The sequence below is a fragment of the Ilyonectria robusta genome, assembly GCF_021365365.1.
Source record: "Ilyonectria robusta strain PMI_751 chromosome Unknown BGZ61scaffold_2, whole genome shotgun sequence".
Lineage (NCBI taxonomy): Eukaryota > Fungi > Ascomycota > Sordariomycetes > Hypocreales > Nectriaceae > Ilyonectria > Ilyonectria robusta.
In genome coordinates, this window is record NW_025764436.1 from 2,344,056 (window position 1) to 2,369,354 (window position 25,299).

Below are 25,299 nucleotides of genomic sequence, written 5' to 3' on the forward strand. Positions count from 1 at the left end.
ACCCGTCTCATCTTGATGGCGATAGCCTGTGCCGGAGCACCAACTTATAGTTAACAATACACGATGCCTGAATAGCGGCCTAAAGTGTATACTTGAAGTCGGGCCTCTTATCACCAGCAACCCATTGCTGCTCCTCAGACATTTCCTGCCATTTAGCATCCATTCTGCCCTGGCTCCGGTACTTGTTCTGGAACCTAAGGGCAATATGCATGAGAATCGACCCTCCCAGCAAGAAAATGGCCTGAAAGCCCAGAACCACACCATGGCCCGTCCAGAACCGGGGCGACTCTCGCACAAGATAGATATTGGATGAGACAATACCGTTCAGGTTACCCCAGCCGACTACCACGCCAAGAACAACGGCACGCTTCAGGGAGCCCTCGGTATTGTTGACGACCCAAGAGAGGGTGTTTGGAATAGTTGGATAAATGCCCACCGCCCCGAAGAATGTGCCGACGTACTGCACCTTTGGGTTCGACGTGGCGAGCATCATGACGAAACCAGCAATTCCGATCAACACAGCGCCCATGTTGCAGTATCCTCGCCATCGGGTCTTGTCCGCAAAGGCACCGATGCTGATGGTGCACACAGCAGCAACGGCGTAGGGTGGGACGCTGAGGAGTTGAGCGTGTGTTCCATGGTAGCCCATGCCGCGGAGGATGGTCGGCAAGAACAGCGAGAATGCATAAAGAGGCACAAGGCAACCCATGTAGATGGCCATGTAGAGGTATGTCTTCCAATCCTTAAGAGCTTCGTAGATGTGTCTCTTATCGAAGTCCTCGGCAGTACGGCCCTGCTTGTCGGCAATAATCCGGCGCTGGACTCGGATACGATCATCGTCGTTCAAGAAGCGAGCAGTCTCAGGCCAGTCAAAGACCATCCACCAGCAGAACATGCCGACAATTATCGTGGCAATACCCTCGAGAATGAAGATCCATGCCCAGCCTGGCTTCCCTCCGAGGCCATCCATCTTCGCTATAGCGGCTGCCAGAAGACCGCCGAAGGAACCGGCCATGGCAGCAGCGGAGAAAAAGATGGCGGTGCGGATGCCGATCTCTGAGCCTTTGTACCAACAGGAAAGATAGTAGCTCACGCCTACACAGTGGTTAGTTCAACAACTCTCCTGTTCTCATGGGCAACAGGCAAGGACTCATACCTGGAAAAAGGCCAGCTTCGGCAACGCCAAGGAACCAACGGGCGACAAGCAAACCTTTAAAGTTGGTGACAAGGCCCATGAGGGTCATAGTCAGTCCCCAGACGACAATGATTGCCGTGAAGAAGAGCCGGGGCGTAAACCTCTTCAGCAGCGTGTTGGTAAGCGGCTCAAACACAGCATAGCTGACGAAGAATATAGTCAAAGACATGTTATAGTCCGTGCCGGACATTCCGAGGTCGATTTCCATGCCGGCGAGGCGGGCGTTTCCAATATTCGTTCGGTCGAGGAAGGAGAGGAGATAACTGCGCTTTTGGTCAGACCATGTCGGGCTGATGGATGGGTGACTTACAGCAAGCTGAGCCACGGAATGAGGTACAAGTCAACCCTCCAAAGTAGCTTGCGATCCTATTGATACGAGGTCAGTTGAGGGCAGGATAAAATGGTTAATGAACAAGGGGGTATGTTACAATAGAGGCTCGCTCCTCATCCGACTTCCCTTCATCCGGATCGCGTAGGTCAGCGAGCATCTGGGCACGCTCATGGTGTATTCCGATCGGCTTAGAGTCCCCTATGACACTAAGCTCTTCGACACGTCTGTCCTCGACAGGGATAGACATGGTGAGGTGTTTCAATGGATGATTCAAGCGATGGCAGAGTCGGGTTGTAGAAAGGTGAAGGTCAAGAAGCTGAAGGATCTGTATTGATAATAGAACTCTGTCTGTACCAATGTGGGCGGGAACTCTCCCTTTTATGGTTCAGGAATGGCGACATTGCCGGCGCTCGATTCCTCGTCCATCTTCTCGGGGTGTAGAAGTGAGCTCACCTCCCTCTTCTGGATTTTAGCTTCTTAGCGGCAGGGATCAACGGCCGCTCGACATGCGCCGGGGCGATATCTGATTGGTGGCGCCCAGGGACTATCCGGAGCAGACTGACTCGCCCAAGCTGGCACTCGTGCTGGTGGGGATATATCTGGCCAGCAACAACTTAGTATGGGATTTCTGTACGTAGGAACGACATTGTAAGAATCGGTCTATTTTGAGAGAAAGTGTTACATAATTTTCAAGATTCTTCGCGAATCTCACGAGGCAAGATGGGATAAGGGATCTCCAAGAGAATGCCTCCTATCAAGAAGCCTTCACTAGATCCCTGAGACCCCGGCGTGGAGCCCCGCAGGATGCATCTAGGGTGTCGGCCTCGTGTCATTTCCTGCGGGGTAACATGGGGAGATGCCGCTAGTCGGAGTCTCGCTACGGAGAACGCGGAGGCCTGGGAGACGAGATTGGGCTGTGTTGAAGGATTGTCAAGGTCCGGGCATCAGGACATCATCAGCCCAGCATTCTAGAGCGCTCCAGGCTTTCTAGTGAGGTTTGATGATGAGGGGTTGTCCAATGAATTCCCTGCCATTCGAAGTAAGCAACCGGGCGATGCAGGGGTCCAACTTCTCGGACCGTGGTAAACATACCGAGCCCGTCTATACCAATCTTGGGTTAGCTCCCGACAGACAGCCGAGCAGTCCGATGCTCATTATTGCACTGCCGGATTCAAGATGTATGTTGTGTGTTCCAATGGGAGAGGCCGGGATAATCTTGGACTGGCAGCCTCATTTGTACAATTCGGGTCCTTCTTATCAACTTCTACAGCCCACTACTACAAAGCAGAGCCACCTGTTAATTACCGCTCCTATGGCAAAGCGCGTCTGGTCCGATGCTAACAATAGCCCGAAGATGCTTCCTACACTGGCGGTAAGTTTTCATCCCTCCGGTCGTTAGAAAAGCCAGAGATCCTAACATCTATACAGCCACCGACTCCTTCTCGGTCCGAGAGCAATCGGCCAGGCACAAATCACCAAGCGGGTAGACTCAACATCTCCATCCTTGGCGATCAACCTGTCCCCCGGATCTCGAGAAAGGTCAAGGCTTGTACCGCCTGTCGAAAACACAAGGTTAGATCCACCACCTCGCCCTATAGAGGTTAGAGAGCTTATCGAATCGGAAATTGCGGTAGATCAAGTGCATTATAGATGACCGGGGCCCACCCTGCCGCAGATGCACGGAGCGAAAGTTGAGCTGCGTCTTGGGCAAGAATCTTCAGACCATCCTCGATGAGAAGTCACAGTAAGTGCCTCGGCCTATCCGTGTGATCTCCGAGGTGGAAATCGGTAGCTCACATCCCGTCTAGCTTTTCCGAGTCGGTGGTGCAGGACCTTGAGCAGATGCACGATTTTCTTACGCAGATTGCCAACCAGCTCTCTCTTGGCGAGCCACCGCCACTGCGAAGTTCGTCAGCCAGAGACGCCGAAGGCTCGATACCGAAAGAGGACTCAACTGTTCACTCGACTTCATCCATACAAGGCCATCAAGGTCCGTCATGCGACAATTCCCCCAAGTCGATGCCCGAGGACGAGGGGCTTCCCTACGTTCCCATCCACTCACTCTATGCCCTCACGAAGCTCAGAGCTTTGCGATCTCCCGACAACAACGAATTTCGACAGGATGAATCTATCGATGATTTCATTTCTCGCGGATCGATTTCTCTTGCGAATGCAGAGAGCCTCTTCGTGCTATATAGGGACCGCCTAGATCCCTACATCTACAGTATTGGCTGTCCATACAAGTCGCTATCCGAGCTACGCCACAAGAGTCCATTCCTGACAGCGGCAATACTCACCGTCGCGGCGCTCCACGACCCGAAAGCAGACGATCTATATCGAATATGTAAATCCGAATTCCGCCGGTTAGTTGAGAAATTCATCTTTGAGAGACGTATCGACCGCGACTACCTTCGAGCGATGTGTATAGCTTCCTACTGGCTGAGCGATCTCTCGTGGATGCTCTCCGGATATGCCATCCGACGAGCGGCCGAGTTCAATCTCCAAGAGAGTTACGATCGAGCTATTGAAGACCAGAGCGAGGAAGATGCGGATTGCGCAAGACTCTGGTACAGCCTATATGTGTGCGACCAACACCTTGCAACGTTGTATGGGCGGCCTTCGATTGTGCAAGAGGATTCATCTATCCAGGGGTGGGAAGCATTCTTGCAATCAAAAGTCGCAACCGAAGAAGATCAACGCCTCCTCAGCCAAGTCGCGTCGGTCAGTATCCTTCGAAACATCAGAGAGCTATTCAGTATTGATAAGCGCAAACCCATCCCGCGCATGTATCTCAACCACATTTCCCAATTTCGGAGGCAACTTGATCAATGGTTTGATCACTGGAGTGGAGAACTACGAGGCAAGTCCAGGAAATTGGACACACCTAGGACTTATTGTTAACTTGACATCCAGAACACTGGCCCTTGATTGGATCCTTTCCTCGGAAGGGGATCGTCTTGCACTATAACTTCGCTCAACTGTACCTCTACTCGCATGTCTTCCGTGGTCTCACAAAAGACGACCCGATCCCTCACTACTTTTTGGACTGCACTTCAAAGGCAATATCGGCAGCAATGGCAATCATCGACCTCATTGCCAACGATCCCGATGTGGTTGCTGGGATCGTCGGGATGCCTTCGTATGTGCATTCCATGACGGCATTTGCTTGCATGTTCCTTACCAAAGTCTCCATCAAGTATGGAGGTAATCTCGTCGACCGCGAGAGAGTATTCGAGCTTATCACGACCATTGTGCAACAGTTCCGATCGCAACCGGCAGGGAAGTGGCATCTGACCAAGCTGATGGTTAGCGGGCTGGAGCGAATTGCTGAGACACTTCAGCCATTCGCCTATGGGCAATTCAGTAGTGGAATAAACGCTTCTCTTGCGGTGAATCCAGATACAACTATGCAGATTCCTGAGGTGGACCATCTCTTCTCCGACCTGGATGGCGACTTATTCTTAAACTACGATATGAATTTTGGGCTGTCTGGGTTGACTTAGAATTACGGCTTGGGTTACTGACAGCTTCAATTATATATCCAGCAACAAGAGTGTAGGTTAGCCTGACTAGCTACCAATACAGCTTTATTACGCAAGAAATACTGGGTGTTGCGTATTTGATCACGTCTTGAATAGGCTACATTTCGGTATTGATTCACTTCGCAATACCAAACCATGAATGCTCAGCCTATTCATTGAATATTAATCCGATGGCCATCATGCGAAGGCTGGGTCATTTACTGGTGGGAGTAGGTAGTTCAGGATCCAGAGCCGGTAGCAATGTCGAATCACACCCGGCTTGATGTCTGTTTTTGTGACTCCAAGTGTGAGAATTCCAACTTCAAGTATATCGATTTGTCCCAGGGCTTAGGTAAAGAGGCTTGCACTTGTATGCGAACACCAATGTTCTCGTGTATAAATAGCTATACTCATTTTAATATAATTATAAACAACCTCCCAATGAAGTTCTCGCCCATCTTGCCCCCAGACCTTGGTTATCATCATTCAATACTCTAGGGTAGCTCTGACAGTTAGGAAATCTCCGGTGTTCTGCCGGCCAGAGAAGGATGCGAGCGAGTCACCTGACTGATGCCGTTCTTACCAGTACATTGATCCTTCATACCACCTCAAACAATCAGCAACCATGAACTGCCTCGAATGGCGAAGGGAAACGCGTAACCTAACGTCTTGGGAAGCAAACCGAGGCTTTTATTGCCAAAGTTGCCGCATTTCTACGATTAATTCGCGTCGGAAACGCAATGTCCACCCCGAAACCCACACAGGCGCGAAAGAAGAGGTCCAGCACCCCGCGAGCTAAGACCGGCTGCAGTACTTGTCGGTGAGTCTTGAGGAGTTGCGCTCTTGAGGAGAATGTCGACATCGGTGCCCCGTTTCTAAGCTTAGATGGACTCATTCGTGATCAAAGAACACGTCATGTCAAATGCGATGAGACACGGCCGTCGTGCCTCAAGTGCATCAAGGCTGGCTGGAAATGCGATGGCTATCCGTCACCAACCAACTCCGACGGAGCTCCCGCAAACAACTCCCAAAGCCTAGTCACCACAACTTCAACGAAACCCCTCAATATTACCACCTACTCCATTCCCTTCCGAATTCCGGGAAGCCAGAAGGACCGTCAAATCCTACACTACTTCTGCGTGCAGGGCTCCTCAGACATCTCGGGGTTCTTATCCTCGGAATTCTGGTCCCAAACCGTCTTGCAAGACAGCCACCGGGAGCCCGTCGTCCGCCAGGCCCTGGTAGCGTTGAGCTCACTTCATCTGGACTATGTCACGGCAGATTCAGTCGATGCCGAGGTCGCGGGACCGGAAACCTTAGTCCAGTATGGCAAGGCACTCCGCGCACTCCAGAAACGCCTTGCAACCCCGAGTGATGATGCCAGCAGGGTAGCGCTAATTTGCTGCGTTTTGTTCTACTGTTTTGAAAGCACTGTCGGAAACGCCGAGGCCGCAATGAAGCACCTCGAAAATGGTTTGCAGGTCTTGTCTTCTTGCCGGGAGATGCAATGTAACAAGGACCAGGGCGATATCGGTGATCTGGAATCCTTGTCCGGAATTTTTGCGCGACTGGATCTGCAGGCATCTTTGTTTAACGACGGCCGCATGCCGTTTTTGACTTTAACATCTGGTGATGAGCGTGAATATGGCATCGACGGCTTGACAGGTAGCGGGCCCATTTCCAGCCTTCAAAGCGCCCAAACCGCGTTGGACAAGATGCAGAATTGGCTGATCCGCCTGCTCACCGATTATTCTTGTTACAAAGGTCAGGAATTGGCCGCCATACCACCCATCGTTCTCGAAGAAAAGCGATGCCTATTTACTGAAATGCGTCGGTGGTCGCACAAGTTCTCTGCTTGGTGCTCGGCAAACCCAACAACCAATGAACAGACTCTCTGCTGGATCCAAATGCTCCTAGTCAACTATCGGATATCCCATATGATGCTTGAATCGATCCTCCCAGACGACCACGAAATATTCGGCACCTCGCCCAACCTCGCCGCGCATGAAGTGCTTGATCGCGTGGAGAGCGTTCTGCAGGTTGCCCAACAGAGAAATACCACCGCGGAAGCGGCCAAGAACCCGCGCCGGAACTTCTCATCCGAGAACGGCATCGTCATACCGCTCTTTCTATTGGCTGTCAAGTGCTCCGACGACTCCGTAGTTGAAAGAGCTAGCCAGTTGCTTGCGGTATCCAACAGGCGAGAAGGTCTGTATGACGCCGCGGCCATGGTCGGAGTCCTGAAGTATCTCCATTCGGTCAAAGCAGAAAGGACGTTACTTTTCGAGCGAGAGGGTATTGAAAACACTGGAAACTCATCATTGGAATATTGGACACCGGATGTAATTGACAATAGAGAAGGTGGAATGGATGGTATTGGAAAGTCCCCGTCCAAGAGTTCGACGCCCTATTAGTGTTACCGTTGAGAATAAGACCAGTCTATAACTACTCATACAAAGGTCGCCCGCCAGCTTCAGATACACCATTAAATAATGGCTGCAATTGCTTGGGTCAGCAAAACAAGGGAAGCGATCGAACCCAGCCCAGTACCAAGTGCCGAGGCACTGCTAGGAACGGGTGTCTCATCGTCACTACCGCTTCCGCTACCAGATCCATTTCCCTTACCGCCAGTTGTTCCATTCTTGCCTCCAGTTCTTGTAGCGAAGCGCATCTCATCCTTTCCGAAGTCGAAAACCGACACCACATTTTTAAGAAAAGCGTCGCCCAAAAACTGAATCGTCACCCCCAGCCCCGAAGCCGGGCCGGTCACGCTCGAGTAGCAAAATCCGGTGTTCTCGTCTCGAACGATCATATCGGCTGACTGATGCCAGAAAGTGTGTCCGTCAATTTCGATTCCGAGGGCGGGAGTCTCGGCATTGCAGTCGACGACATAGACGCCGGCTTCCTTGTTGTACACTGCGGGGGGGTTGAACTCGGCGTTGATCTCGTCGGCGACCTCTTGCGGGAGCATGTTCATTGGGTTACCGCTATCTACCACGGCCTGGAATGATGTCGAGTTGGTAGTTCTGGACGTTTTGGTTGATCGCGAGCCCCAAGTAATTCCGTCAACAGTCAGGGTCATGAGGGTGATTTGGTCAACTCCATCAGTGTACAGTTCCGGGAGGCCCTTGGTGACCTCAATTGGTGCAACTGCCCAGTCATTGGTATGAGCAACAGGAGGGAGTTCGCCCAGACCGAGCCAGCCGCCAGGCCCGGTCGAGACGTTCTGGGGAAGTCTTTCAATGGCCAAGCTGTACCAGGGGTCAACGAGGCCCTTCTTGTACATGCTGACGAAGGTCGGGTCGTAGACGGCGCGGTTCAGGAGCAAGGTAGAGTTATCGAGCGTGTTGCCATAATGTGCAGACGTCAGAGGAGGGTAGCCTAGTCCGAGGATGCCGCTGTTGATACCATCGCCCTTATCGGTCGAGCGATCAACGATGCCGATCTTTTGCTTGGGGACAGTGATACCACCGATGGTGATATCCTCAAAACCAACTTTGCCCAAGGCAATGCCGGTGCCGTATTGCACGCCAAACGTCTGGTTCTTGACGTACTCCATGCCGGCGGGCACATCGTAAGTCGGGCCGAACAGGCAGCTTTCCCGAGGAAGATCGGAGTTGTCTGTGGAGTTGACGCACTGAAAATCCGTCTCGACAACCCAAGTGTCACTGCTGCCGGTATCGACGAGAAGGAGAAAGGACTGGCTCCCGAACTGGACCTCGACGTCGAAAACAATGGCGTTCCCGGTTGCTGTCATGGGCGCAGGGTTGGATTGAGGATTGTTGCGGCGGCGGAGAGGGGCTACCGAGCCGACTGCGAAGGGGGTGGCCGATGCCACGAGGGCGAGAGTTGTAAGTAACATGGATGATGAGTGAAGCTTGTAAGGAACTGAGGATGATGGAAGCGTGAGTTGAGATGTGTTGAACTGTCGATGATGATTGTGCTTAGTGTTTGGGCCTGAGAGGGTTGTTATATACCACGCATGATGGACAACCCATCACAGTATTACGTGTCAAGCAGACGGAGAAGTGGAAGCTATGCATCATGATTGGTGTCTACGTCTATTTCCCATCAGCATCTATCCATCCCTGAGCCTGAATGGCGAGCCACCCAACGATATACTCGCACATCAGCCACGAACTAGCCTCTCAGATATTGCCGAAATCCATTGGCTACATCGTCACTTCAACGCTCAATGACCCCAGAAACGCTACTCCTCAAGATTTGCAGGGCTGAGTCTCTTATTTTAGGGGCACGATGTAACGGTTGCGGGGCTGCAGGCTGGGAATACCCTCAACTGATTGGCGGTAGCGTCTATTTTCAAATCCTTCTACGGCTTACACTCTGGCTTCCGCTCTGGCTTCCAACTGCTCGACAGCTGGGGTATTGTAGCCTAATTACCCATCTGCAAGAAATGCTACAAAAAAGGTGACAAAATCATACAATTCCATCGTAACGTTGCGGGGCTAAAATTATCCTCCTCGCCACCATCCTGCAGCTGCTGCGCCGCGCATATGGAAATGGTGTTAGCGGGACAACCAGTCCAATCATCCACCTGGGTTAAGCTATCCTGCATCGTGCCTTTTCTTCCACAATCTTCTGTCATTCACATATCTACACTCACTTACTCGCGTTGTAAAAACATTATGAGTAGAGAAGAAATAAATGGGTTTCTTCATTCAGTCATTCTTCGATACCTAAGCTAAAGCCTCCCAGAAAATCACTATATCCCAGTACAAATTGATCATCCATAACGTCCATTTGATCTGCTCAGTAGCAGTCATTGACTACTGGCATGTGTAAACTGGGGATCCCTCAAACATTGTCCGCGTCCTTTGCCAAAGCCCTCGGATCTTGCATGTCCTTTCATCCTCTGTCTCCGAGTACGGCTGAACCTCCTCCCACCCGTGGTATGACTCGTCTGGCGCAATTCCCTCTTCGCCAGGCCGGATCACCCACACACGTACAACCATATCCGGTAGGACTCCTTGTGACTTTCTTCCCGCTTCAAGTAATTCCTGAACCTCGTGATAGGCGAGGGGCGTGAATTCAACTCGTCCGGTGTCCACATAATAACGAAAGCCAGCCCATTGGCCCCCGATAGAGGTCGCGTTCGCCGAGTAGCCCATCAAGCCGATGCGAGGCATAATACGGCCCAAAGTAGGCACTGGGGCTTGACGACGGGTGGACCATGATTTAATTGCGAGTATGGGAGCAGCGCGATTCACGTCTTCGTTCAGCGGCCAGCCTAGCCCCGTATCTCCCGCGATCCCCCTCTGCGTAAAGTACTCCTCAGCTTCTGTGACTCTGGGGTGACGCTCGGGCGAGCATTCTTCGATCCAGTTAAAGGTATTGCCATTGTCCCGCCTGTCAACGACCTGAGGTTCGTAGATCTGGCAGCCAGGAATAAGCCAACTCCCATTGGTGGTTTCGGCCATCAACGTGTACTCACGTAGGTGGCGGAAGCGACCGAGCAGTAACTTGGGTAAAGGCATCGTAGCGGTGTCTCCGAAACGGTTCAGCATACACTCATCCATATCTCTGATTACACAAGCCAATTTCCAAAAGGGCAGCTCGGGGTATTCTGAGATAGGTTGGCCTGCATCACTTTTCCCAGGGTCGCTGATGGCCTTAATCTGAGCACCAGGGATCGTAGGTGTGGTCAGAGACGGGAGGGCGGTAGTAGGACGCACAGGGAACGCCTTCATATTGTCGGCATTGGTGTATTTGATATTGGCATTGTCTGATCTGGGATATTTGATATCGATAAAAGGGAACTTAAGCCTGCGGTAGAGAAATGTGTCCGTAATAGGGTTCATCTGGAGAGCCTGGAGTGTCCAGTCGGTAAGGATACAAGAGTGAGTAAGCTTGGCAACATCGCCAAGTTGCTTATGTATCTGGCCCATCTGACAGGCAGTGCCTCTCAAAGCCCTCGCATTGTCTCGATAGTTGATGAAACTCACAATGGTTGGCGGGGCCGCGTCTTGCATGATTCTAAGTTGAATCTCCAGAGGCAAATCCAGAAGTGGGGACCCGATTGAGGCCCTTCCAAAGGACGGATTTCCTTCATTGTTCTGCGTGCCCATTTTGGACTCAGCCATACCTTTAGAAGTCATTGGCAGTTCCTAGCTTCGAGGATAACCTGGGTTTTATGCGTGACGGGTTCGCCTAGCAGTTGGTCCTTTGCGCAGATGGTCGGTAATATGGAGGAAAGGGTTTTCGGGAAAGAGGGATGTTCTTGGCGTTTATAAAGTCCATTTTATTAATCAATTTAGGTGATGGATAACCCAGTTTCACAATAAGAAGGGAACATACTCAGTGTGTTTGCGGATTTTATGGGTGCAGGTTACAGAACAAACTAGATTAGCGTGCTGCGTGTATTGAATGAACCGATCATAGACCATGCAAATCTAGTTTTCTATGTTCATCAATTGTTAAAGTCGAAACAAAGCTAAGTTACAGTCTTAGGGTTGAAGAAACCCCAAACAGTAGCCGGATCACCAGCCGTTGTTCCAGCACAAAGAACAGACAATAGTACATTTCCAAACTTGTAGTATAAAATTTCCCTACTAGAATGCCCTCTTAATTAGTATATAGAATCTCCTGAGTATCTTATAAGCATCCCCTAAGTAAACTTAAGCATCCTCTAAGTAAGCTTAAGTATCCTTTAAGTATTTCTAAGTATTTTTAAATATTTTCTAAGTATTTTTAAATATTTTTTAAATAAATTTAAATAAGCTTAATATAATAGGCGGTTAGGGACGCTTGGGCTAGCTGGTCGCTAGCGGGGATGTCTCTAGGGCAACCCGGATAGGGTTAAAAGGGGAGGTCAGTACCGTCATTACGAAAAAATCATCGTCTTTTTCTTTCATCAGAGATTCTTCCTAGAAGTCAGAGAGGCCGGAAGGACTCGAGGCTGCTGGAAAGTCTATTAATTAATTGCCTTTATTTTTGAGAGATTTATTTAAACCTTCTTGCTGTTACTACGTTCCCTGTCTAATATCTATCTTCAACCTCCCTCAGATATCGGGCTACCGCAGGCCCTATTGATGCCTTGCCAGCGAACTTTCCTGCGACCGACCCAATATTCTATCTTATGAGATGCTTCCCTATTAGGAGATATAAGCCTCAGATTGATCCGACCTCATACGCGTAATCTGGTGCAGCTTCGGGCTGACCGGCTAAGACGCCTGTGTGACGACTCTCTGTGTATTTTCCCTAGGGTAAGTTAATGAGTTGGGTGTTGTTTTCCGTCCCTTCCTGCTGCTAAACCATGCCGTCCTTCTGCAACTGCCCGTGAGCTGTTCTAGGCTCGCCACGCATGAGTCGACCGTTATAGCCCTGCCAAAGGGCAAAGGCTTAGGTCGGGGCGGACTACATCCTTACCTCACTGGACAATCCGAGCACATCTATTAGGCGATGGGTTGACTGATGATTGGTAGAACGGATATCTCATTTTGATCCGTCTTAGACCATCGGATATTGTGTCGTTGATGTCTAATGTTAATGACAGTCACGTGAGTGTTGCGCCCGGATGGATCCTGGGAAGTCTTGGAGACGTTCATACTCCGATTGATCACTATCTATCCCACTCATAACTGTCATCTCCATGCCTTGAGCGTTTTAGCAATTCTCTCATGTCCTTCATTGCCCGCAAACTCTGCTGCAGCCTGGCAACGATCTTTGAGAGTTGCATCGTTCTTATCATTAGCTAATAATAAGTGAACCATATCAAGTCGGCCCTGCTCTGCAGCGCCTTCAAGAGCTGTGCGTCCATCAGATAGGGCGGCAGCGGCATTAACGTCTCCGCCATGTTCGAGAAGTAATGCAGCAATAGGCAAATTCCCTTTCATCGCTGCCAACTGGAGAGCTGTAGCACCTGCTTCTGCTGCCGGGGGCCCATTAACGTCAGCACCTCGTAATATCAACTCTCGGACCAAAGACATGTCTTGCTGTTCTACTGCCCCTTGAAGCGGTGTTCTTCCAAACATCTGAGCTGCATCTGCATTGACATTTGCGCCTCTTTCAATCAGTAACCTTGCGATAGGGATACTATTTCTCTCAATCGCCAGCTGCAAAGCAGTTTTGCCACCATTTTCTGCAGGTAACCCTTCCACGTCGGCACCCCTTGATAGCAAATCTTGAATGAGAGCAATATCGTCATTCTTCACAGCTGTGTGGAGTGCCGCACGCTTCAAGGTCCCGTCGGCGCTCTTTGATAGCAACTCTTGTGCCAGAGTTGTGTAGTCATTCTGCATAGCTCTGTGGGGAATGATCCTAAAGGCGGCCGCATTGACCGTTGCGCCATGCTCAAGAAGAAAGATGACGGTTTGGAGATCATTGTTCTCCAGTGCCAGGTCGAGAGCTGTGGCACCCCCTTCACGTGCAGGCAAGCCGTTGACGTCGGCACCTCGTGATACCAACTCTTGAACGAGGATTTTGTCTTCATTTTGGACAGCGGCCTGAATAGCTGTCCTACCTCCCAAACCAGCAGCAGGTGCATTCATCTCTGCCCCCAGGGCAAGGAACAGGGCCACCAAGATGTGATTTCCCACCAAAACAGCCTTTTGGAGGGGTGTGATGAAATTTGATGGAACCTTCACATCGGCTCCAGCGTCAAGAAGCACTCGCACCACGGCTTCTGAGTTCTGATTGCGTGAAACAGCTTCAGTCAGCGGGTAAACCTGTTCACGTGATTCTTTTAGGCTGAATTTTGAGCTGCTCGCTGGCTTATTGACCTCAGCTCCGCGGTTGATGAGTTCCTGCAGAATCTCAAAGTCACAAGTAGAACAAGGCGCAGTACTGATAGCTTCAAGTAGTGGCGTATGTCCAGTCTCGTCAGCGAGGTTAACGTCAGCCCCAAAAGATAGAAGAATCTTAACCAATTCAGGATTCGTCAAACCTACTGCCAAGCCGAGCGGTGACCGAAGTCAATGTGGCTTATGGGATGAGAACCATGTCTTAGAAAGTTGATTGACATCAGCCCCCGCGGCCAAGAGCAGGCACACTATCTCATGGCAACGCTCGCTGACTGCGGTAAAAAGAGGCGTTGGGCTGCCAGGAGGATTTGGCCCTTCTAACTTGAGTATCATGGCAAACAGATCAAGGGACACCACGTGCTTCACAAACGGACGGCAATGTAAAGGATAGTCGACACAACGTGCGCCTTGACTTTCGATCCACGTGGCGAGAAGGGACGGTCGACTGCGTTTTGGGCGGATGTATGCTCCGGCGCTAAGAAGTTTGCGGACCAAGGCTTCGTTGCCATCTCTAACGGCATCTTGTAGAATGGAGAAACCTGCTGTGCTTCTGACGTGTTTGGGGTCTGCGCCGAGGTCTAGTAAGATGCTGACAATTGGAAGATTATTTGCATGCAGCGCAGCTTGCATACATGTCATCCCCTGGACCTCAGCCGCATTGGCGTGTATATTTCCACCCCTCAAGCGAATCTTATTGAAGAGTTCAAAGTCGCCAAGCCAGGCTGCTGTCTGCAAGGAGCTGTCCATTGCTATAGAGGCCTGCCTGATAAAGAATATCGGTAGACACAAACACCGCACCAATACATCCGCGGGGACAACAGTTGCCAGAGAGGTGGGCAAAAAAAGGGAAAAGAATACAGTGTACTGGAGGCTTATGGCTATAATTGGATTGAGACATGTTGTAAAAAGAGAAAACCGAAGAGACTTCTACCTCCTTATATGCTACTTCTAGTTCCGAATCTCTCATAACAGATCACATCGTGGGTTCGCCACTAGTGCCAAACTAAAGCCCCAACAGGTATATGCTTCTCCTAGCGGACGTGTTACAGGGCAGCGGAAGGGTACCGGCATGCCGCCGCCCTGAACAGGAACAAGTCGCTGGCGGTGTAGCGCCGAGATGACCTAAGCTGGGATGCATAGTTCGTATTTTCCTTCTGGAGAAACCGAATACTCGTACATCGCAAACCGTGATAAAGTGGCCCAAAGATCCCAGAATTCAACAAGTCGTTGTTAAAGTACTTCGAGCCACTTGATGCTTGTTGAGGTCAGTTTTACTATAAAGGGAGCTCGTATCTCTCTATAGGTGCCAGGAGATTCAACATCGTCTTCTCAAAGAAAGCAAGTCACATTGTCTTGAGAGTTCTTCATGAAGATACCCCGCCGCTCGATTCGTCCTTACCATCCAAGTCATAATGCTCCATTTGCTAAGTTTTCTAACAACTCTGGCTGCCTTTGGGCATCTAGTATCCTCATCTCTAACGTCATTCCGTTCTACTACCTATGTTTTCCCGCAAGGCGCCCTCGAGGGGTTCAGCGATAGGGGTTTCATCAGCTCGGTTTATGGATTCGATGCACAGAAAGTCAGACCGATCAACAACACGGCTTACGACTGTTGGTACTTTGATGTCGTGTCTGAGGATCTGAAGTCTAACACCGGCATCAATTTTCTCTCAGCACCGCACAGCGGCTTTGTGTCCAGTGGGCGTCCATCCGACGATATCCTGTTCGATTCAATGTCCTTGTCGATGGCCGAGTTCCCGGACTACGGCTGGGTCACGAACACCACAGAGGGGACTGACGTGAGCCAAGGGCAAGGAGCAGCTGGTGACTGGACTGACAGCGGTATCATGACAGTGAGTGTCTCGTTATCTTGTCTTTGTCCAAATTTTGTTCTAACCTCTATCACCCTCGGAGAACTGGGGAGTCGAGCCTTCTATCGATCGCGTAGACAGCTGGTACTGGGGTCGTGGCACAGTAGGGCCAGGCGGCCGGCCTTACCTTACATCTCCCTATAGCTTGTGTAGCTCACGTGTCATCCCAGTCCCAAGTGTCAAATTCCCGTCACATATCGTAAAACCTGATTGAAGCCCTTAATAAACTGTTGGATATACGATTTGCTATATGCAATAAGAAAGTTTGATCAAAATGATGCTCGATTGAGGGTCATAGCGGCCCTATTTTATACTCAAAAGGATCTAGGTGGGGGTGTTAAAGGGAAACGGATCCGGTACGGCCAATTTAAACGAGGCTTAAGCATTTGATCAAATGATCTGACTTCAATGGGTAATTGTATTGATGCTCTTGGTTGCCTCAGACTCCTCGGGATTTCAACCTGAACGTCGCCCGGAGGATATAGTTTGAAGTGGGGCCGGGAAGTGGGCACGGAGAGTCGGCACAAGAAGTGGGCACGGAGAGTCGGCACAATAAGTGGGCACGGTTAGATTTTAGCATCATCGGGCCGGAACGAGACCGTATGGCCGATTGTGAACCGGGCCCGACGTGCCAATGCCTTTAACGAATGTGTTTCACGAGAGAATTAAAATGGCACTGAGCTTATTGTATGGCTTAGAGCCCGTCGCGGAGGCGATATCCCGGACAGGCAGGCGGTGAATGGGTACCTTCGCAAAACCCCAGGCATCAGACCTGCACAAGCACAAGGCCCCTGGCTCGACACCTGTGCTGCATAACCAGGAGAAGGAGCTTCGTGCCGGGGTCTGTTCCACACTAGAAAGTTCCCAGTGGGAAGAGGTTGTCATTATCCAAATAAAGTGCTCCATGGGTGCCTAACAGCTTGAATGATGCCGAAAGGACGTGTGATTCTAGAACGGCACATTCTACGGCTCCCTGTGGGAGGCCGGGAGAACTACTGTAATGTCCCTCCATGGAGGACACGGGATCCATTGTCAGTCTGATGTTGTCACATGCTTCCATGAGGTCGTTGATCATGATCGCCAGCGAGTTACCTCGGGCTTGAGGGAGCCGTCGTCGAAGAGCAGAGCTAGGTAGCCTGTAGGTTTATCAGGAGGGCATAACATATGGAATAGGCGGACATAAAGGAATGGTGAATAATGTCTGAAAGCTATATTTTTATTACAATCGTAGAGCGATAAAGAACCGTGTACACTATATCGAAGATATAGCAGAACTTAGTAAGTTGTGGAGCAGCTTCCATCGGGCGTGAGGATTGTTTGTATTACCCTATAGACATGAAATGTGTTTTCTGTCCTCGGGGAATAGTCTATAAAAGAGACGGCCTGAGATATGCCAGTCATAAGGCTTAGCAAGACGGCCGGCGTACGACTTCTCATTCTAACCGAATACGTAGAAAAATTGAGGAGTATTTCTTTGAGTTTGTAAACCCAAGGCCACAGTGACATAGCATCCTCGGTGAGTTTCAAAGGATACGGCGATGGGTGCAACTCGGCTTTTCGGACTCGTGAGAGTCCCGGTAGCCACTGCAATTTTCTCTCTTGATACATGTTCATCAACTCGTATCCGATGCTTGATGATTCATGCTGGTTACTAGTTTCTGATGTTCCGTGTGGCGGCTCCACTTCCCATGCGATGATCTCCGTGACGCGGCCCGAGAACCTTCGGACATGCTGCGCCTTTCCCACCGTGTGGTGCCTGGGCTCTCTCCGGGGTACAACATGAACCAGGACTCGGACATATTGTATCCGTAGCTTATGGGATGATCGACGGACGGAGTGAGCAGCTCCTACCGCAATAGGTAGGTGACGTGTTTTCCGTTTGGAACCTTAACATTGATCCCCTCATTAGGGCTGTTTAAATTGCGGGTTAGTTTGGCAAGAGCAAGGATGTCAGAGCAGCACACGGATTTAGGACTTGTTCTCCTCAGCATGGTGCCATACAGAGCGACTGCCAGAAAGAACCGTACACCGTACCAGGACTGGGTGTGATCTATCCCACGAATATCCTGGTATACTTGCCGAAATAGGTCCGGGGGGCTTTCTGTGGCTCTTGGGGCCACTCTAATCCTGCCCAGCCTTTTTCCATTGGTGCGCTATGGCAACGTAGCAACCACCCCCTGTTCAGACTGGATTAACAACCATATTGTCACATCGGAAATGGGAACAGTGTGCATAGACGACAATGCCTCTCGCTCATTTTCGCATCTTGGCACTGCGTGATGAGTTCTGGTTGATGGATGAATGAAAGCAAGGGAGTTACGTGTCGTTGTGAGGCGCAGTCCTGTTCCTTGGATATGGATGGTTTATGAAATGTCGTCTGAATAAGCAAGAACTCCTTGGATGATGTCAAGACGAGATTTATTGGTATATAAGTCAGGAAGGTTCCCTTTCTTGGTAGACTTTTCTATCACCCATTACAGGCCTCGATCAGACTTTAACCTCATTCAGAACAACCATCATTTCGGAAATTCATTACGATGTCGCTCATCAGCATCCTCAAAGGAAGCCTTCACCTCGCCGGTATCCTCCATACACCTCCATCGGCACCAGCCAAAGCTCCGGGCCTCATTGTCGTTCATCCTGGCGGAGGTGTCAAAGAGCAGGTGGCAAACGTGTACGCAGAGCGGCTGTCTGCACAGGGTTATGTGTCGGTCGCCTTCGATGCACTATACCAAGGTTCCTCGGAGGGTCTTCCTCACTCTCTAGAAGACCCCGACTCCAGGGTCTCCGACGTGTCCGCGGTGGTAGACTACCTCCAAGGTCTGGACTATGTCGATCCCGACGCCATTGTCGTTGTTGGAATCTGTGCTGGTGGTGCGTACGGTATCGCTGCTGCTACCACAGACCATCGTATCAAGGCAGTGGCAGCAGTCAGCCTTGTCAACATCGGCGATTCCACCCGCCAAGGGTGGCTGAACACAATGAATCAGTCAGATGTTTTCGATGTGCTAGACGATGCCGCGCAACGCCTTCAGGGTACTGCCACTGGTGGCAACGCCACGTTCGTCCCGTTTTTGTTAGAACCTACTGAAGATACTCCGCCTGACCTCGTTGATGCTTGGGATTATTATCGTACTCCCCGAGGCTACTATAACACCTCCGAGAACGTCATGGCTGGCGCATCAACTCCTTTACTTCTGCGCTTTGACGCATGGGAGTTCGCAGGCCAGTACCTCACTCAGCCTACCCTCCTCATCGCTGGAGAAGACGCCGACAGTAGGTGGCAGACGGACAAGATTCACGACAAGATCAAGGACTCCAACGCCAACGCCGTCAAGATTCTCGTTCCCGGTGGTCGACACATGGACTTCTACGACCGGGAACCTTACCTCGGACCTGCTTTGGAAAACATCACGTCATTTTTCAACACTCATCTCAACCTGTAAGCTTCTGCAGGCGGCAAGGGGGAAACGCTGACGTGCCATTCTCCACACAGGCAGCAACTGAGCAACGGCATGTTACATAGCCCACGTTTTGGGGTTAGGAAAGAGCCTGCGCTACGAGGTTGTTTCCAGAATAGAAGAGAGCCGAATCTGTTGGGAAACCAGTTCTGCCTCGTTTGTACTTTGATTCTTCATTTCTCGTGTTGGGTATAGGAAGGTTCCTCTAGAGCTTTCTAGTTCCAACATATCAGTAACTTTTAGACATGGAGCAAGTTAGAAATAAAAAGGAGAAGGTATTTTGAGATGTCTCGATCTGCTCTTCTTTCAATACTTCCCTCCATCAGACTCACTACATGAAATCTCTCGGTGTGACTCTTAGCATACATCTAACTAACTCTAGTGGCCGACCACAACTTCGTGATCGGGACTGAAACTCTTCCCATGATGTCTGGCCTTACCAAACGATTGGATCACAAGGGTAACATCTCCCTTTGGAACTGTTGTAAGCGTAACGTCGCCTTAAGTCCGTGGTGTGAGCTTAGAACGCAGGCGTAGCTCTCGCTGACTCAGAAGCACATCTGAGCCCCGATGTCGTCATGTAATTCGGAGTGGGGCCGGGAAGTGGGCACGGTAGACAAGCTTAAACTGTGCCGCAACGTGCTGAGAAATGGTCCCACACGCTGAGAAATACAAGATATTCGGGGTTGCGACATACGACGGAGGCCTCTCTTCCTGGGTTCGCCAAGCTTAACTAGACGAAGCACTAGGTCATTTTATACCCAAAGGAGCAAAGCTGCTGGGAAGAATTGCTGGGCTAGTCTGACCTTGTGCAGTGTATTGGTGCGGTGTTTGTGTCTACCGATATTCTTTATCAGGCAGGCCTCTATAGCAATGGACAGCTTGGGAAGATAGCATAGAACATAGAGCCGCGCTCTACTAAACGCCTGGCTTCTTCAACCTGTTTCAGCAATTACCAGGATACAGCATCATCCCGTCTCTCCCTCTATTATTTACTATGAAAAATATGTGGCCAGGACTTTTTTGCACCGTACCTGCAGACTTACTCACATTGTTGCATCTAGCAGATGGAAATGATCATATTTGTGACAAGCTCTTAATTTTCTTCCTATCTAATGAGGATCATTGGGTCATTCTTATGGACGAAGAAAATGATTATGATCTCGGATGGCCTTGGACAGCCAAGACGCTCCGGGTGCTCGTGGTCTTTGGCTTTATCTTGTTATTGACCTGAATGAAGAAAAGAATAGACCGCTGGTGAGGCTGCTGACTAGGTAGGTGGTGATGGACACCTAAGCTGATGAAGAAAAAGGTTCACTTCCGCGATAACCGTTGAAATCCGAAATCCCGATATGTGACAGCATTGGCCTCCTCGAATACAGTTATCATTCAGTTATTGCTCCCAAAGCCAGCGTTATCATCGTCGACTACAAAAACATTTCTTACAAGTTCCTCTTGTATGACCGTGGGAACCATTCTGGGGGCTGCCAGTCCTTATCACCCTTGAGTTCGGCCAAAATAGCACCTGAGATAACCGAGGCACAAGCAAAACAACGACCCATTTCCTCCCCATTAAACCCAACGGCGACAAATTCTCCGCTGCGTTCAGGCTCTGGACGACCCACGATACTCAGCCCGGTTTGAGTGAACCCTTGAACCCCCTGCCAGCCATAGGGCACATCTTTCTCCAATGCCAGATTTTTGAATTTATTGGGGTATGCAGACTCGAGGAAGGAAAACATCTCTTTGCGGATACCGTTGTTGCCGTCTAGTGTCACTGTGTCGTTATATTGACCGATACGCTCTGCCTTCCAAAGTCCGTAGAGAAAGGGGCCAGCATTGGGGCGCTGCAACATCCAGTGGAAACATTCGCGATAGCCCAGGCCATATTCCATCTGCGGAGTAGGGTCTTCAACATTTGGCTGGACTGCCATCATGTGTGCAGAGCAACCGAAAACGCCATCGGGTCTTTGAAGGGCGGGAACAAGATGGGAGGCATAACCGTTCGTGGCGTGAAGAACTGTTCGGGCCAGAACAACCCCCTTGCTGGTCGTCAGGCTATATTTGAACTCCTGGGCCTCGTCATAGTCCACCTTCCAGACTGGAGTAAAAGGGTGTAGAGAAAGATGCTTCATTCGGTCAAGCGCCCGCTTTAGCAAGGCTGCAACGAACTTCCTGGGGTAAATGGAGCCGCAGTTGTCCAAGCAAGCAGCTCCAAACTGGGCCGTGGAAGGAGACATATCGATCCTCTGTGAGTCAAACCATTAGCGCAATGAGATGCCATGAGATGTGGAACAGTACTAACCTTGGCCACCTCTTCGCAATCAACCAGGTACCCCTCCGTCTTCAAGCCATGCTCACGACTAAAATCAAGATCACTGATAAAAGCCTCGCGCTCTTCCTGGCTATGGAAGACGACCATGGTGCCCGTTAGATTCAAGTCAACGGATTTGCTACATCCCATGTCTTCAATAGCAGCTACCATCATCTCTCTATTGATCCGGGTGAGTTGATGTAGACGCACAGCCTCCTCAGCGCCAAGCTCAGTTGCGAGAGCACGAATGTCGTATGACTCCGGGCGGCCAATCAATCCACCATTGCGACCAGTCGCTCCAGTGCACAGTCCGCGTGCGTCAAAGGTTGCAACCTTCAGGTCTGGAGCACGTTCCGAGAGGTTGAACGTAGTGGAAGCTCCTGTGATGCCGGACCTAATAATTGCTACATCAACGGTCTCTGGGGGCTGCACATTGACCTAGTCGTCCTCAAAATCGATGGAAAAGTTTTTGATCCAATAGCTGAGTGAACTTTGCGGAATTTCTGGAAACTCTGCAGGGTTGGGTGCCTTTTTCAGTTGAACCTCGTCCACACTCATCTGGCCGGGGCCGGACCAGTTTTCGTTTGACATCCAGGTTGCTATTGTGACGAAATGGACTTAAGGAGAGAGAAATACAAAAGTATGTCGTTTTGTTTGCAAGATGACATCGAATTCTGAAGTCGAGGATACGTCTCAGTGGACTTTAGGGGAAAAGAATCTTTATATCAGAATGAGGCATGACCCTAGAAAATTCCGTGTCACATCCAGTATAGGCTATCATTACACTACGCATTAGCGGAGTGTTCATTCCACTTTTGCCGTAGTCGTCTGGTGCGACATTCCGTGACGTTGTTTCGTGATAAAATTGCCCGGTGGTCCATTTATCAATTCTTGAACCCCGCTCGTGACTTGGACAAACGGATAAGGAACATTTCTATAATTGGCTGAATGGGCTCAGAAAATTGGCCGGCGGAGGTCCTAAAAAAAAGGGAAGGGGGGGGGGGGGGCGTTATGAGAATTGTTATTGGCTTGAATTAAATCTTAGCCTTAAAAGTTCTTATTAAAGTAGCTTATTTAGAGTCTAATTAGCTAGAGAATTATAATAATTTAAAATAAAAGTAAATAGAGTCTGTAAATATATTTAACCTATATAGTAAGATTTATATATCATATTAGTTTCTATTAGTAGGTTATATAAAGAAAAGTTAATAAGATTCTTATTTTTTATTTTATTTTAACTATACTACAGAGGAGCATTTCAAAAGTCTTAGCTCACGCTAAGGACGCCACATAATTTAATCCCTGTCAGGTACTTGACAGTATATAAGACGAGATGTAGCCACAGGTGATCGCCTGCTGAAGACAACTATCACTTTAGTGGCTTCAGGGGTGACGCAAGTACAGCTCAGCGGGCTTGAGTCGCTAGAATATAGGGCTTCTTAGCGCACTGGCCTATGCTCAATGTACTTAATGTATAGTACCTAGGAAAAAGCAATATGTGGCTCGGGCGCGAGCGAAGACTTTTGAAATGCTCCTCCGTATCTTAAAATAAAATTATAATAATGTAACGTGGAAGCTGTACGGGGGGGTCTTCGGGCCTCTATCGGCAGCGTCACGCTATATAATAGGTGTGTGTGCACAGCTCTAGTGCGATAACTGCTATTGTTGCTTGATCTTTTGCCGCAGCGGACTGCTGCGCGCACTAGGTTATTGCAACAGGGCTCTAGTGGCACGATCCCTGTTACAAAATGACTCAAAGAAACTGGTTGTGATGAGCGACCAATCGCCTTGCGATGGAGTATTAAGTGAAGGAAGGTGTATAAGAGAAATGAGTAATCAAGCCGGGAAAACATGAAACTGGTGCTCCTGCAGGCGATCTTAACTTCCTACTTTTGCGACTACCATCCAGACACAAAAGCTCTCACAGAGTTGGTTTAACTGAGCGAGAGAGGTGAATTCGTATTTAAAAAGAGTTGCAGAATATCACCCAATGATCCATTAAGAACAGCAAGAAAGCCGTATCCATAGAGATATGTTAAGCCAAGATGGTTGCACGCTGTGACCTACCACTATGTTTTAGGTACAAACGCGAAGAGAGTGAACTAGCTGTGTGCAAGCACTGTTCAAAGAAACACTGGCGCGAGAAATCTCTGTTTAGGGTCACGGAATGATGCTGATATTGCACCATGTTCCTTCGTTCATAGGCACTTTAGCTCCATGATTAGATGTACACACCCGTAGATTGGTTAGAAGTATTGTTCTGAATGCATGTAAACTTGATCCTGTTTTTCTCAACACAGCATCACTTTAAGATGGTCTATACCTACAGTTCTAGCAACACATTGAATATTTTACTATAAAGATGCTCCTCATTGCTCCTCAGTCACCACAAGTCTCTTCAGCTTTCCTCCAAGAACGCACTCAAAACTGCACCAATCGCACCAACGAAGGCAAAACATCCACCACAATCACAATCATACTACGCTCAGATCATGCAGCCAGTATTAACAGACAACGAGATCATCGCCAGTTTCACCCCCACTGAACATGGGTTTTATCGCTGGTTTGAAGCGAGTGGGTACGTTCATGTGGTAAATGAGGTGCAGCTTGGGCGAAGTCCGAGTATCGCAGCCGGCATGCAGACGGCCTGGCCCGACGTTGAGAATGCGTATCAAAAATGGCTTGGATTCCTTGACAAGTGGATCATGCGTCGATCGATGGCTGGACCGATGTCTGGTGCGGAGTTCATCTCTCTGGTTCTCTCGACACGATGCAATGATGCAAATGAGGTTTCCAGATATTTCTTGACATTTGAAGTATACGATCTGGAATTCGTTAGCCTGGGAGCCAGCGATTTCGGCGGCACCTTTGCAGAGTACATGGTATGGGTTGACGACTGTTATCTTCACCCAGACTCGGCCCCAAGCGAACTAGACGAGAAACCTGAACTTCATAACAGGGTCATGGGAATTGACTTCAACAACGACTTTTCCGCATTCTTGCCGAATATGCAAGACGATTCCGAAGTTCTTCGTGTAGAGAAGAGCAGCTCCGCCCCAGAATTATCAATTACCACGCAAGGTGCTAATACCAATGACAATGAGCCATTCTACTTCTTTCAAATCGGCAGCCTGAGGTATGACGCTGGCGATGGCATGATAGGGCCCTTTTGCCTCAGTCTTAATCGTGGCGCAAACTATAACCAAAGCACTTATGGACGAACCTATCATGGGGAATGCACCGACTACGAAGTCGTCGTTCAGGTTGGCCCAGATGGCTTTCCCACCGGAGCAGTGTATGTTATGTACAACCATGAATCCGGCGTGCCACACCGGTTCGAAAAGAGACTCACGCTCCCTGGACCTCTCTTCCGGGGCAGCTCGCCTCCCTTTTTTCTCGCCAAAATTGCTGACTCGGTGCAAGATCTGAATCAACCTCGGGTGTTTGATTTTGAGGTTGTGCTCAAGGAAAGACGCAATGTTTTCCGGACCAAGGTTGACAAGGCCTCGGGAAAGATCGTCCCGGATGTCTAGCGAATATGGGTTGTTCGGGAGAGAGGATGTGCTCGACATGATTCAAGTGAATGATAACTTGAGGTGGATATCCTATCAGTGCGTTTAGATATCAATTTTGACTTGTACTTGACGATGATTGTGTTTCATTGTGAAGATTCCTGCCACCTGCCAGCTTCTTGGTGGCGGGTTAATACATCCTGATTCATACTGTCGATGCAGGTGCAGTGAACGAGGGGTTGCGCCACAGGTACCTATTTACGCCGGCTGGATCCCTTAGACCATCCGGTTGCGCCGTAGAAAAAGAAAAAGAGTATGAATGATAATGATTTTGT

General features: G+C 49.7%; 10 protein-coding genes across 10 annotated transcripts; 5 read left to right on the forward strand and 5 right to left on the reverse strand.

Annotated features, from left to right (window-relative positions):
- Positions 1-2: 2 nt before the first annotated feature.
- Positions 3-1,773, reverse strand: BGZ61DRAFT_553880 (major facilitator superfamily domain-containing protein; the record flags this gene model as incomplete). Its single annotated transcript, XM_046255560.1, has 4 exons — positions 3-1,095; positions 1,157-1,458; positions 1,506-1,561; positions 1,624-1,773. 4 exons carry the CDS (start codon positions 1,771-1,773, stop codon positions 80-82), a joined length of 1,524 nt encoding a protein of 507 aa, XP_046110938.1. The 3' UTR covers positions 3-79.
- Positions 1,774-2,529: 756 nt separating this feature from the next.
- On the forward strand, positions 2,530-5,029 carry BGZ61DRAFT_489896 (uncharacterized protein; the record flags this gene model as incomplete). The annotated part of the gene is made up of 5 exons (XM_046250271.1): positions 2,530-2,704; positions 3,007-3,098; positions 3,161-3,270; positions 3,335-4,386; positions 4,440-5,029. The coding sequence occupies 5 exons, from the start codon at positions 2,530-2,532 to the stop codon at positions 5,027-5,029; spliced, it is 2,019 nt and encodes a 672-aa protein (XP_046110939.1).
- Positions 5,030-5,649: 620 nt separating this feature from the next.
- BGZ61DRAFT_441619 (uncharacterized protein) lies at positions 5,650-7,594 on the forward strand. The gene is made up of 2 exons (XM_046244608.1): positions 5,650-5,867; positions 5,955-7,594. The coding sequence occupies exons 1-2, from the start codon at positions 5,788-5,790 to the stop codon at positions 7,459-7,461; spliced, it is 1,587 nt and encodes a 528-aa protein (XP_046110940.1). The 5' UTR covers positions 5,650-5,787; the 3' UTR covers positions 7,462-7,594.
- Positions 7,559-8,909, reverse strand: BGZ61DRAFT_472513 (aspartic peptidase domain-containing protein; the record flags this gene model as incomplete). The annotated part of the gene is made up of 2 exons (XM_046248348.1): positions 7,559-7,614; positions 7,673-8,909. The coding sequence occupies 2 exons, from the start codon at positions 8,907-8,909 to the stop codon at positions 7,559-7,561; spliced, it is 1,293 nt and encodes a 430-aa protein (XP_046110941.1).
- A 925-nt stretch (positions 8,910-9,834) lies between these two features.
- BGZ61DRAFT_527139 (uncharacterized protein) lies at positions 9,835-11,133 on the reverse strand (the record flags this gene model as incomplete). Its single annotated transcript, XM_046253066.1, has 1 exon — positions 9,835-11,133. The coding sequence occupies one exon, from the start codon at positions 11,131-11,133 to the stop codon at positions 9,835-9,837; it is 1,299 nt and encodes a 432-aa protein (XP_046110942.1).
- A 1,515-nt stretch (positions 11,134-12,648) lies between these two features.
- Positions 12,649-13,554, reverse strand: BGZ61DRAFT_527140 (ankyrin repeat-containing domain protein; the record flags this gene model as incomplete). Its single annotated transcript, XM_046253067.1, has 1 exon — positions 12,649-13,554. The coding sequence occupies one exon, from the start codon at positions 13,552-13,554 to the stop codon at positions 12,649-12,651; it is 906 nt and encodes a 301-aa protein (XP_046110943.1).
- Positions 13,555-15,218: 1,664 nt separating this feature from the next.
- Positions 15,219-15,784, forward strand: BGZ61DRAFT_472516 (uncharacterized protein; the record flags this gene model as incomplete). Its single annotated transcript, XM_046248349.1, has 2 exons — positions 15,219-15,659; positions 15,755-15,784. The coding sequence occupies 2 exons, from the start codon at positions 15,219-15,221 to the stop codon at positions 15,782-15,784; spliced, it is 471 nt and encodes a 156-aa protein (XP_046110944.1).
- A 2,430-nt stretch (positions 15,785-18,214) lies between these two features.
- Positions 18,215-19,123, forward strand: BGZ61DRAFT_489898 (Alpha/Beta hydrolase protein; the record flags this gene model as incomplete). Its single annotated transcript, XM_046250272.1, has 2 exons — positions 18,215-18,257; positions 18,288-19,123. The coding sequence occupies 2 exons, from the start codon at positions 18,215-18,217 to the stop codon at positions 19,121-19,123; spliced, it is 879 nt and encodes a 292-aa protein (XP_046110945.1).
- A 1,457-nt stretch (positions 19,124-20,580) lies between these two features.
- Positions 20,581-22,043, reverse strand: BGZ61DRAFT_472518 (FAD dependent oxidoreductase; the record flags this gene model as incomplete). The annotated part of the gene is made up of 3 exons (XM_046248350.1): positions 20,581-21,387; positions 21,444-21,878; positions 21,996-22,043. The coding sequence occupies 3 exons, from the start codon at positions 22,041-22,043 to the stop codon at positions 20,581-20,583; spliced, it is 1,290 nt and encodes a 429-aa protein (XP_046110946.1).
- A 1,901-nt stretch (positions 22,044-23,944) lies between these two features.
- On the forward strand, positions 23,945-24,985 carry BGZ61DRAFT_527143 (uncharacterized protein; the record flags this gene model as incomplete). The annotated part of the gene is made up of 1 exon (XM_046253068.1): positions 23,945-24,985. The coding sequence occupies one exon, from the start codon at positions 23,945-23,947 to the stop codon at positions 24,983-24,985; it is 1,041 nt and encodes a 346-aa protein (XP_046110947.1).
- Between the last annotated feature and the right edge of the window lie 314 nt (positions 24,986-25,299).